Raw genomic sequence first — 12,123 nt, forward strand, 5'->3', positions numbered from 1 at the left:
ACTGTCAAATCCTACATAACCCTGCTGAAAGAGGACAGTGAAGCAGGTGGTTTGTTCCCACATATTGATGATGTACCAGTTGTTATTTCAGTGAAATTCTAGAACAAAGTTAGAAGCAAAAGCAGGAAGGTGATGGGTAAATAATATAAAAACAACAAGCAGCAGCCAGACAGGCTCTTTCCTGCTGAAGAATAGATTGCTCCTGACTAGAAAGTCAGAGAAATTTTCATTCCCAAAAGATTGATGCATAGAGATTAAATTTACATTTAGAAAAGAAAAGAAATATTTCATATCACCACAGTAAGGTCACAATAAACTTGCAAAATTATGTACAAATTAGCTGAATTTGGAATTGTGACATAAACTACCATTGTTAGCATTGAGACTACACCATAGTGTCATCATTACTGTCACTGTCGTATTCGTTACATGTGTGGACATTACAGCTGAAGTCAAAGCACCCCTCCACCATAGATGGTGAGATGGTTTTGTAAGATAAATGGCAGTGTTTGCAAACATACCAATAAAAGCATTGTCTGTATTCTGTGAATGTATCTTACCAGTATAAATTTTAGATACAGAACTGCTGCATATTACTTGTTGCAGAAAGGTTATATGAATATGTAAGGCAGATAACTGAAGTCGAAATTACGAGTAAGATTCAATTAAAGTTATGGAGATTTTTTCCATGGCAAAGGAATTTGCACAAGGACAACACCTGTTGTATTTGCGAGCTATTCTCAGATATTTGTAAAATGTTGATGAAATATGTTTACCCAAGCAGTGGCACAAGCCATTTTGTGATGTGAACTGGACTATAAGCTCTCTATCTATACAAATTTTGCAAAGGACAGTGAGATGTCAATACACTGGTCATTCAGTCACACGTCATGTTCCATAAAACCTGTCAATAACACAAGCCTTCAGGGATGTTGAGCAAGTCAGAATTTCATGAACAGGCAGAAGCAGCTAGTGCAGCCTTTGTATGCAAAGTATACTAACAACCAGTTATGATTAGTGCTAGTCTATTCACCCTGTAAATCATAAGAATTGCTTCTTTATTACTTTGTATATGTGTATAAGGGAGACAGTTTTCACTTTGCACATGATAGTGAAGGCAAGGCTTAACAAAAATTGAGACACTTCATTGGATTTGTTGACCTAGAAAAAGCATTTGACAGTGTGTGACGATGTGAAGTGGTGCAAGATGTTTGACATTCATAAGCCAAGGAATGCAGTCTTTCTCTCCTACTGCTCAGCCTGAATACTGAACAAGCAATGATGGACATAAAAGAAAGGTTCAGCTGGGGGATTAAAAATCGGGGGTGAAAGGACATCAATGATAAGATTAGCTGATGATAGTGGTAACCTTAATGAAATTGGGGAAGAATTATGGGACCTGCTGAATGGAATGGACAGTTCAATGAGCACATAATATGGGTTGATAGTAAACCAAAGAAAGACAAAAGTGATGAGAAGTACCAGGAATGAAATCAGCTATAAATGTGAACTGAAGTAGACAATGTGAAGAAATTCTTCTATCTTGGAAGGAAGCTGAATAATGCATGGTAATGCATGGCGGATGAAGTGAGGAGATTATAAGAAGCAGTCTAGTGATAGCAATGAGGGCATTTCTCACTAAGGTCTTAATTTGAGGAATACATTTTCGAAAATGTGTGTATTGACTAGAGGACTCTATGGATGTCAGTCATTGTGGAAAAATATTTGTTGGCTAGACAGTGACTTCTCTTCAGTCTGTGATGAATCATCTTTTGCTTTCTTAACAATTTTCTAACATGGCTAGTAAATTTGGTGGGTCATTCCCAACCCTTACAACTTTGCTCAGCACATACTGGTCTAAGGCATATTGTACAATGCTTTCGAATTTTATCCATCTATGCTTCATATCTTAATATTTGAAGCTGAGTATTTGATGTTGATTACTCAGAAACTTTGCAATTTGTTTCCCTTCACTCTTGCTAAGTAAAAATATTTTCCTACCTTTCTTAACAATCCTAGTAATGCCTGCTGGCATTAATGTGTTGCTCTACCTCAACTGTTTCTAAAAGTTCAGATCCAGTAGTTAGTAGCAGGTCTAACAAACTCCCTTCGTGAGATAGTTCCCTATCTGCCCAAAGTAATTTTCAGTCAATACCTTCAGAGCAATCTCACATGAATCCTCATCTCTGGCAGTACCTGTTTTAGTCATAAGCTATTCCCATTCTATAACAGGCAAATTGAAGTCTTCCCATATTATAACAGTATCATCAGGAACCTTACCGTGATCTTCTCCAAGTTTTCTCTGAAATGCTATGCTACTATAGCTCTTGAGGCAGATGGTCAATAGAAGCAGCGGATACCATGGTTGACCTGCCTTTGATGTTTACTTTTACTCAGATTACACCACATTTGTTTTCTGTAATGAAGTCACTAGATATTATTGAGTTTTTCCATGAGAATAAATACATCACTACCACTGGTGTCTGTTCCTACCTTCCATTATATGTTCCCAGAGTTTGGAAGAACAATATTACATGAAGGTATGCAAAGAATGCTAGAAATTCTGTTTGAAGTTCAGCATATGGAGAGAAATTCCTAAGTGCAATTCGGGAGGACGACGGTTCAATCCCGCGTCCGGCCATCCTGATTTAGGTTTTCCGTGATTTCCCTAAATCGCTCCAGGCAAATGCCGGGATGGTTCCTTTCAAAGGGTACGGCCGACTTCCTTCCCCATCCTTCCCTAATCCGATGAGACCGATGACCTCGCTGTCTGGTCTCCTTCCCCAAACCAACCAACCAACCATCCTAAGTGCAAAACAGTAAAAACTGATGTTTTTGGTTAACTTGTCTATGTATTGGTGATATCTTATTTATATAATAGAGAGAAACTTCCACGTGGGAAAAAATATATCTAAAAACAAAGATGATGTGACTTACCAAACGAAAGCGCTGGCACGTCGATAGACACACAAACAAACACAAACATACACACGAAATTCTAGCTTTCGCAACCAACGGTTGCCTCGTCAGGAAAGAGGGAAGGAGAGGGGAAGACGAAAGGATTTGGGTTTTAAGGGGGAGGGTAAGGAGTCATTCCAATCCCGGGAGCGGAAAGACTTACCTTAGGGGGGAAAAAAGGATGGGTATACACTCGCACACACACACATATCCATCCACACATATGTATATCCATCCACACATATGTATATGTGTGGATGGATATGTGTGTGTGTGTGCGAGTGTATACCCGTCCTTTTTTCCCCCTAAGGTAAGTCTTTCCGCTCCCGGGATTGGAATGACTCCTTACCCTCCCCCTTAAAACCCAAATCCTTTCGTCTTCCCCTCTCCTTCCCTCTTTCCTGACGAGGCAACTGTTGGTTACGAAAGCTAGAATTTTGTGTGTATGTTTGTGTGTCTATTGACGTGCCAGCGCTTTCATTTGGTAAATGATATCTTATTTAGTTTTATTATCCACCTAGCTACCTAGGAACTTTGCACGTGGGCCTCATTCAGTGTGTGCTCATAGGTCTCTACTTTTGGAACCTGTAAGTCATTGTTATTTGTTTTTAGTTTCATAACATGAGTCTTTGTAAGAGTAACAGTTAAGCTGTTTGCCATGAACAATTTGTGAACCTTTTCTACTATGGTATTCTCCTGGCTCTGTATGTTATACAGTGTGTTAGGGTCCTTTATCACAATACTTGTGCCATCATCTAACATCACAGGTTTTGAAGAGTCCACCAATATCCCACAGAATTTAGTTTAATATGCTGAGCCAAGTGCTCCTAGCTTTAGAGGAATTTAAAATCCTGTTGCCTGCTGCACGCAGCCCTCTCTTTAGCAGTGGTGTTGCCTGGTGGCTGTTTTCACCACCTTAGACTTGCAGCAGCTGGAGACGGGGTCTTCCCACTCATGACATGCAGTAGAGCAGAATTCACTAACAGTACTGGCTTGCTCTAACGGTTGTGGTGATAGGGGTTTTCCTCCTGGAATCACTGAGGCGAGAAGTGGCATAAGTAGATGTTGATGTGTTGGGTTCCAATCAGGCCATTGTGTGCACAAGAGTGAAGTTATATACTATTCAGTATTCTCCTGGAAGTAGAAGTGTTTTTAACTCATTTCTCTCAGCTGCCCGATGGCTTTGTAACTCACAAATTGTGGAAGCACTGGCTAGCATCAGTCATGTTTCACCAGCTGTAGTGCAATATTTGTTTCTGAGTGCCGGTACCAACAAATTGGTTTCCAAGAGTTTTTGTGGTGAGTTTGGTGAGTGTATGTGTTTCTGGTCAATTATGGTATCGCATCTTGGGAAATTGGTTCTGGCACAGTTGTGAAGTTTCTGCAATGACACATAGTTGGTGATTTGGGACATTTACATTGTCTCTTCATATGTGAACCATGTGGAGGATTGTTTATCAATAGTTCATCTGTCTGGTGTTAAGTTTTATCACTTGTCTATTGGGATACTTCAGTTTGCAGAATCTGACTGAAATCATGTACTGATTCCCTATATCAGTGAGTTTATTGACAGGGAATGAATTCTGCGTGTCATCTGGATGGAAACAGTCAGTCTCACTTGCAGTACTGTTTAGAATGTTAAACAACAGTAATTGAATGTGGTTGTCATAATTAAGACTGGTTACGCCACATGTGGTTAGAGTGTGGCTTGGTAGTATGTGCCCGTGTGTGTATTTCTGAGGATGTATTGTTTATGATAGCCATGTCTGAGCAAGCATTGCCTTTTGGCTGGCTGTGTTTTATGAACTTTTCTCAGTCCAGTTGGTTGTGTTAAATGTGTGTGTGTGTGTGTGTGTGTGTGTGTGTGTGTAGTTTAAATTGTTGCTTTGTGTCAATCAGTGTCTCTCTTGAATATTCTCATCGTGTGTTTTGGCATTACAGGCCAATTCTTGTCAGGCATTGAAGGTTAATTTTAAGTAACGATGTATGATTGTTACCGTGGTTCACCCACATTGCTCAATGGCTATCTTGAGTGATTAACTGCAAATACATATAGCTAGAGTTGTTCTCATCATAAATCGGCATTATTGGGTTGATTTCCAGCAAGGCTACTGTTGTACGCTTGTATTTTATGGTCAGTAGTGATCCGCCTAAAGGCTGTGTTGTTATAAAGGTGTTTTCCCCAATATATATTGAAAATGTAGATAAGCCCCGGCTAGTGCTGTCTTAGGGTAAGAAGCTTATTGTCTGATAGTTGTAAGGGGTATTACACCTTGATTGGCTAATGCCTTAGCTGTAAGTGACGTTACCATCATTAAAGTTCGTAAACATCAACAGCTAGCTTAAAGAGTCAGTTTAGGTGTAGCTCAGAGAGCAGCCACTAATTCACAGCCACCATTACTATTAACTGGATACTGGGTTATGTATGTAACAAACTCTGCTATGGATGTTGTTTATTAATTGTAACCTGTGGTGACCATTAAACTGTGTGTTAATCAGAGCCACTAGATTGTGACTTGAAGTGCATTGTCTGCCTTGAGATTAAATATTCATTGATACCAGAATATTACTTTCTTGAAGTGTTCAATTAGTTGTAGCCAGTGAATGTATTGTTGATCAAATATTTAAATTGTGGGTTAATTGCACGTTTTTATTTGGAGTGTTTTAAATATGAATGTTGCCAGCTAGTTGCACTGTTTGTCGGAGTGAAGAGGAATCTGAAACCTTTCTGTAGATCACCATTGGTAATTATTCCTATATGCATAATCAGTGTTTGCCACTTAGCACAAACTATGACCACCTTGTGACACTGATTAAGACACAGTTTACTGGTCACTACAGATTACACTTAACAAGCAACATTGTATGTTTTTATTTGGTGTGTTTTAACATGAATGTTGCCAACCATTTGTGCTCCTAGTCAGAGTGAGAAGGAAGTTGAAACTTTCAGTAGATCACATTAGTTATTCAGGTCTGTTTCAGAACAAAATCACTTGTGCCTTCCATTTGTCTTCCACCCTCAAGAATTTCAATGTCGCTGCTATTGACACTGCACTGGTTGAGCTGTGTCGAGCTCTGATGTCCTGTGCAGAGTTCAGTCTGAAGATGTTGTATGGTCAAAATTCTCATATTCCAAAAACCGAAAATTGCATGCTTGAGCAATTTGAAACTGAAGGATTGAATAAAAAAGATTGTTTCAGCTCAACCAACCCTCAGTCACAAAAACCCAATGCTCCACTTGCCAATTTTATTGTGTGGCATATTGTCTGGCATCATTTGTCAATGTGACAATCTGTTTTCTATTGTCAAGACGAGACTCCATTGATGGAAGGGAAATGTCCTTTATATGATACCATTTTAGTGTCTGTAGGACAATTTTATGGTCTATATACATTTGGATATCATGTCAAAATCACAGAAAATGGCAACATGTTAATTTCCCATGTTCATTTATACCAGAACTGAGTTTTTCATATCATATATTGCTTTTTTAGTAGAGAAATCTCTATTGATGCCAGATAAAGGTAATGAAATGTTATTCTCAATAAGATGATATAATATTATATTGTAAGTTAACTTATCAACAATTTTTGAGAACATGTGAAGATATAGGTGTATACTTGATAATTGCTTATCTCAACTGTTATAAATGGCTGTTACTACCACATACCTCAGTCTTTCAGGAAACACACCTTGACTCATCAACTTGTTACACATTGCACGTGCATCCAGACAAGCACAAGATTTTAGTACTTTGATTAAAACAACATCCATATCAGAAGAGTTACTTCTTTTCAAGGACCAAATAATTCTTGTGATCTCTCTAACAGTTGATTTGGCAAAACTGATGTCTGACAGTGGAGTTAGTAACTATCCTTGATCAGAACTATCTCAGATGAAATCAGTATTGAAATCTCCTCATACAATCCCTTCCAGTCATTTTTAATTCTTATCTGTACTCCCTGTAACTGCTTAATGTAGTTGAAAAATTTGTTGTTGGGGGACTTCTAAAACCGCTGTCTTGTATGTTTCCAAATCTGTTACTGAAGTATAGTTGTCCAAGTACTTCTCAGTGCAGTACCCATCTGTGCATTGTTGGCTGTTCAATGGGTACAGAAAATCGAACATTGTACCAATAATGCTGAAAAGTAATGAAAGTTATGTACAGTTTTTACACAAACTAATATTTATGGAGCTATCACTGTTTTTCTTTAGAACATAAATGACACCTAAGATGATCACATTATAGAGATATAAATGAAGCATATTAGGTGTAAAATGCATGAAAAGTGTCGATGATGAACCAGTCAAATGAGGGTTGTAACTTTGAAAACACTACTTGCACCAGGGTTGGCTGGCAGCACTATGTGTTGAATGTTGTCAAGTGAATGTAGCATACTTTTTCTTGTACATATCTGTCTTGTATTGACAACATGAACCAGAAAGTCTCCCATGTGGCTGTTTGTTCTGACATCTACACATGGCTGCCAATTCTAACTGCAGGCAGGTTCTGAAGGTCATACCTATAAACAAAAACCTTTGATAATTATTGACTGAGCTATTGGCCAAACAATTAAAATGGAACAGGAAATTTTGTCTGCAAATTATCTCAGTTCCTGCAAATGACATTTTAGTCTGCATCAAAAAGTCACCCTGTGTATTAACGTATAAACTACCAGTACCGTCAGTAAGACTATACTTTAGTGGTGTCCTTTTTCCCGTATTTTATTTCACCAGTCACTTCTTGATAAATAGAATTATTATTGCCTTAATATGTTGTGTACATATATCTAATAGTTATTATTTTGCCAATCTCTCTCCTTTTTTGTAAAAGCTGTTGCTATATTATTATAGCATATTCAATTTGATGGTAACTGAAGTTTTCATTACTTTACCTTCATATTGTTGCTATATCTTCTGTTGCAAAGAATTTCAGTTGTGTACTTCATGTCATTGAAAATTATCAGCCTTGTGATTTTCTGTGCTTGACTTGTTTGCTTAGTAGATGTGAATTTGTGTGTTTGAAATACAATCTCAGAAAACTGAATTGATGGCGACCCACATTGGACATGGCAGTGTGAGTTCTATACAGTGCCATAAAATTATTGGACTTGTGTACAACGTAATAAACAAAAGAGATGGACAGGGGTGGGAGGGAGAGAGAGAAGATAAATCTACTCTATTAATCCTGAATGGTGAGCTGAGGCTTGAGTTTATCTGTGACTTGTACTTAATCAGAAGAAGATTGTGTTTATGTTTATAGTTGATTTGAAAAATAATCAAGAACATGTGATTTCCTAAGACCCATCAGTTATATTTTTACCTAGTGTTCCTGCAAGTATTTAAAATTTTGTTTCTATAATGTGTAGATGGAGTCAGTTCAAACTGATACTGCGTTTGTTTAAGCAGAAGCCCAATGTAAATGAAAAATTTCTTATTATAAACAAAATATTTTGTAAAATGAGGTTTTATGTGCCCATTCAATAAAGTGATCTCAAATTAATATAGTGTGATATTTGGTTTAAAAACATGTCCTTTAACACTTACATTATCTGTAAATATTGTTAACAGATTTCTTTAAAATGTTTTCTTCAAATCGTCTAAAAAACTTATGGAAACTCATAGGCTGTTGATAATCCTTTATTCATAGATTATACATGACTGGTTTCACAATATTGCAATCCCTTCTTCAGGTGAAAAAAGCTACAAAAACATGTAGTATCAATTAGGAGCAAATTAATAATACCAAACATGTTGGATACCTAAACCAGAAAAAGAAGCAGTGAAATACTTGCATAACTTATTTAACATTAGGCCATTGAAATAGTATGATCTCCCAATATTCAGATGGTACTTGGCATAAGCATTGCCATTTAAAATGTATGTTGAGTAATCCAGAAAAAGAAAACCAAGAAATAGTGGGTGTAGGCCATATAACTGACTGCTGCAAGTCGCATTTTTAGACCTAAAAAGGGAACATAACATAAGAAACCTGAAAAAGTATTGGAAAACTAACTTATGGTAAAGTAAAGGAATGATGGCTCACCAGTGCTGTAAAATGTCTCCAGCAGGAAGGTCGTATCACTGCATGAAGGTATGGACATGGCCAAGTGCCAGAGAAAAATTATGTTGGGCAATGTGCTGTGAAAGGGCAAGTAAGAAATAGTGGAATATGTTGATAGAGTGGCAGGAAAGTAACAGTTTTGAAACAAAGGGTGGGAGTCATTACATAGACAAAAAATGTAGCAGTGTTACTTCCTCGCCACTTTCATGCCCTCTATCACTTTATTCCCCTACTTCTTACTCGCTCTCTCATGGCACATTGCCCAACATCAGTTTTCTCCAACACTTGGTTATGTTCACACCTTAATGCGGTGATATGACCTTCCTGCTGCAGGCAGAGCCACAGTCACTATATGTTGTTTTTGCTATTTTCACAAATTCTGCAGTACTGTTGAGCCATCATTCTTGTACTTTAGTGTAAGTTAGTTTCCCTGTAGTTTTTTGAGTTTCTTGCGCTATGTTGCCTTTGTTAGGTCTAAGAGTGTGACTTGCAGTGGGCTGTTACATGGCCTAAAACCACCAATTCTTGGTTTTCTTTTTCTGGATTATTCAACATCCATTTTAACTGGCAATGCTAATGACAAGTGCCATATGAACACTGGGAGACCGTACTATTTCAAAGGCCTAATGTTAAATTAGCTGTGTAAGTATTTCACTCCCTCTTTTTCTGGTTTAGGTATCCAACATGTTTGGTATTATTAATTTGCTGAAAATCAACATTATATGTTTTCATAGATTTTTTTTTTTACCTGAAGATGCGATTACAATGTTGCGTAGCTGGCCGTGTATAATCTTGGAATAAAGGATTATTAACAGCTAACATGGTTTCCAGAAATTTTTTAGAAGATTTTAATAAAACATTTTTAAAGAAATTCGTTAACATGTGTCATCTAAGCTGCGGATGGTTGCACCATAAAATGATGTTCTGTAAATATTTCTTTGTCATGTCCTCCTATCCTGAGTCACCCCATCACATGTGCTGGCCTGTGTTGTGCTGTCTACTGGCACTATGTAGCAGTGCTACTCACTCACTCACTCCTGGGGTACTGATTATACTTCATATTTTACTGTTCCTGTTAATATGTGTATCTAAACCGAATATTGCAATGGATTAATTTGAGACCTTTCTGTTGAATGATCACATAAAATTCTCCCATTTTGTTCATAAAAAGAAGCAGACCAACATTTTTCATTAACACTATGTGTTACATGAAACACATGATGAACAATATTTGTGTAGGCTGATTCATCTACACAGTGTAAAACAAAAGAGAAAATATTTACCAAAATCCCAGAGAATATGTGCCGGACAACTCAGACGAGAGATACTTGGTTTTATATTTATGTTTTATATGAGCTGGAGGATATATCATAATTGTGACAAATATCATGCTATGGAAATTTGAAGGTTTCATATAATTCATGTTGTAGGCAATAAGGAATCATGTCATGTAATTGATAGCCTCAATGAATGTTTAAAAGTGCACCAAAATACTATCCCTTATAATGTCAAGAAATGCAGTTGCACAATAAACGAATTTCAGTACATTGAGGGTTCTGAGTAGGCAATGATCCGAGGGTAAAGGTAGCTCTGCATTTAGCTGTAAACATGTGCCTTCCAAATGAACTTTCCATTTACACTCTGTCTGATGTCTACCGAAAGTCTCCAAATACTTAGATTTCCATGTATGCTACAAAGCTATAGTTCTTAAATTTATCTTATTGAAAACACTTGTAAGTTTCTTTAGTCAACATTTTGTGACTGTCTCAAATTAAACATTGTGAACTTAAAGTGTTATAAGTTGCTGGCATCAAGTAATACTTTACGCTTTCTTTGCTATATTTTTAGAGAGGTGGACGTGATGAGCCACCTACCTGGCAAGACATTGAGAAGCTGCAGGCAACATTGAAAAGTGTGTATCGCGATTGGACTGTTGAGGGAGCTCTCGAGCGAGACCAATGCTATAAACCAATACTTGAAGCTATTGACAACCATTTCTCCACTGAAAAGGCGTGAGTAATATGAGAGTAGTTATGTTATTCACCATAGAGATGACACATTTAATTGCAGACAGGCACAAGAAGAAGATTGTTACACACTGAGCTTTCAGCCAAAGCCTTCGTCAGAAAAGAAAGGAAAACACACACTATGTTATTGTACCAACTGCTCTAAATTTTTAAAGCAAATTAATGAATTATGTTGCATGGGTATTCAAATTTGTGTCACTGAGCGAGCTTTAGGTAAATGCTTTCTGTGTCGTTTGTTGTACTTAGGAAATATTGCCACCTACTTTATAAAGATAAAGATTGGGGTTTAATTTCCTGTCAGTGACAATGTTGTTAGAGCATTTGTTCAGGAAGGAAAAGAATGAGGAAGGAAATCGGCTGCTTCCTCTTTACCTTACTTAATTTTGGGAGACTACAAAAAACCTTAAACACTATGACCCTCTCTCCCTCTCTCTATCTCCCCCTCTCTCCCTCTCTCTCTCCCCCCTCTCTCTCTCCCTCCCTCCCTCTCTCTCCCTCCCTCCCTCTCTCTCCCTCCCTCCCTCCCTCCCTCTCTCTCCCTCTCTCCCTCCCTCTCCCTCCCTCCCTCCCTCCCTCCCCCTCCCCCTCCCCCTCCCCCTCCCCGTCCATCCCTCTCCTCCTCTATCACTCTTCCCTCCTCTCTCCTGTTTTCTCCCTCCCCCTCTCTCCCTTCCCCCCTCCTCAAATCTTTGCGCTTTTGTGCCATGGTTTCCATTCCAAATACCAAGTGAGGTGGTGCAGTGGTTAGCACATTATGCTTACATTGGGGGCAGTGGTTTAAATTATCATCCAGTCATCCAGATTTAGGTTTTGTCAATTTCCCTAAACTGTTTAAGGTGAATACTAGGAAGGGTTCCTTTGAAAATGACGCAATTTTCTTCCTACCAAATTTTAACTTGTGCTCCATCATTAATTAACTCATCACCAACAAGATGTAAAACTTGGATCTTTCTCCTCATCATTCTAATTCCATCATTTTCTACCCTATTATCATTTTCTCATGTGCTGCCCTTTACAACGCAAGATGATTAAGAGTGAAATGGCTAGATTTCTATTCCCTAAATCATACCAAGA

The 12,123-nt window shown here is 37.9% G+C and overlaps 1 protein-coding gene across 3 annotated transcripts in view; it reads left to right on the plus strand.

Annotated features, from left to right (window-relative positions):
• LOC126248991 (carnosine N-methyltransferase) overlaps positions 1-12,123 on the plus strand; it is a 171,581-nt gene that overhangs the window by 58,139 nt on the left and 101,319 nt on the right. For all 3 annotated transcript variants that reach the window (XR_007545580.1, XM_049950567.1, XM_049950566.1), the window contains exon 4: positions 10,871-11,034. Coding sequence is in view for 2 of the 3 variants with exons in the window: in XM_049950567.1 (XP_049806524.1) it covers positions 10,871-11,034 (164 nt within the window). In the remaining variant the exon portion in view is untranslated. The remainder of the gene's footprint in view (positions 1-10,870; positions 11,035-12,123) is intronic.

This window comes from Schistocerca nitens, chromosome 3 (assembly GCF_023898315.1).
Source record: "Schistocerca nitens isolate TAMUIC-IGC-003100 chromosome 3, iqSchNite1.1, whole genome shotgun sequence".
Taxonomy (NCBI): domain Eukaryota; kingdom Metazoa; phylum Arthropoda; class Insecta; order Orthoptera; family Acrididae; genus Schistocerca; species Schistocerca nitens.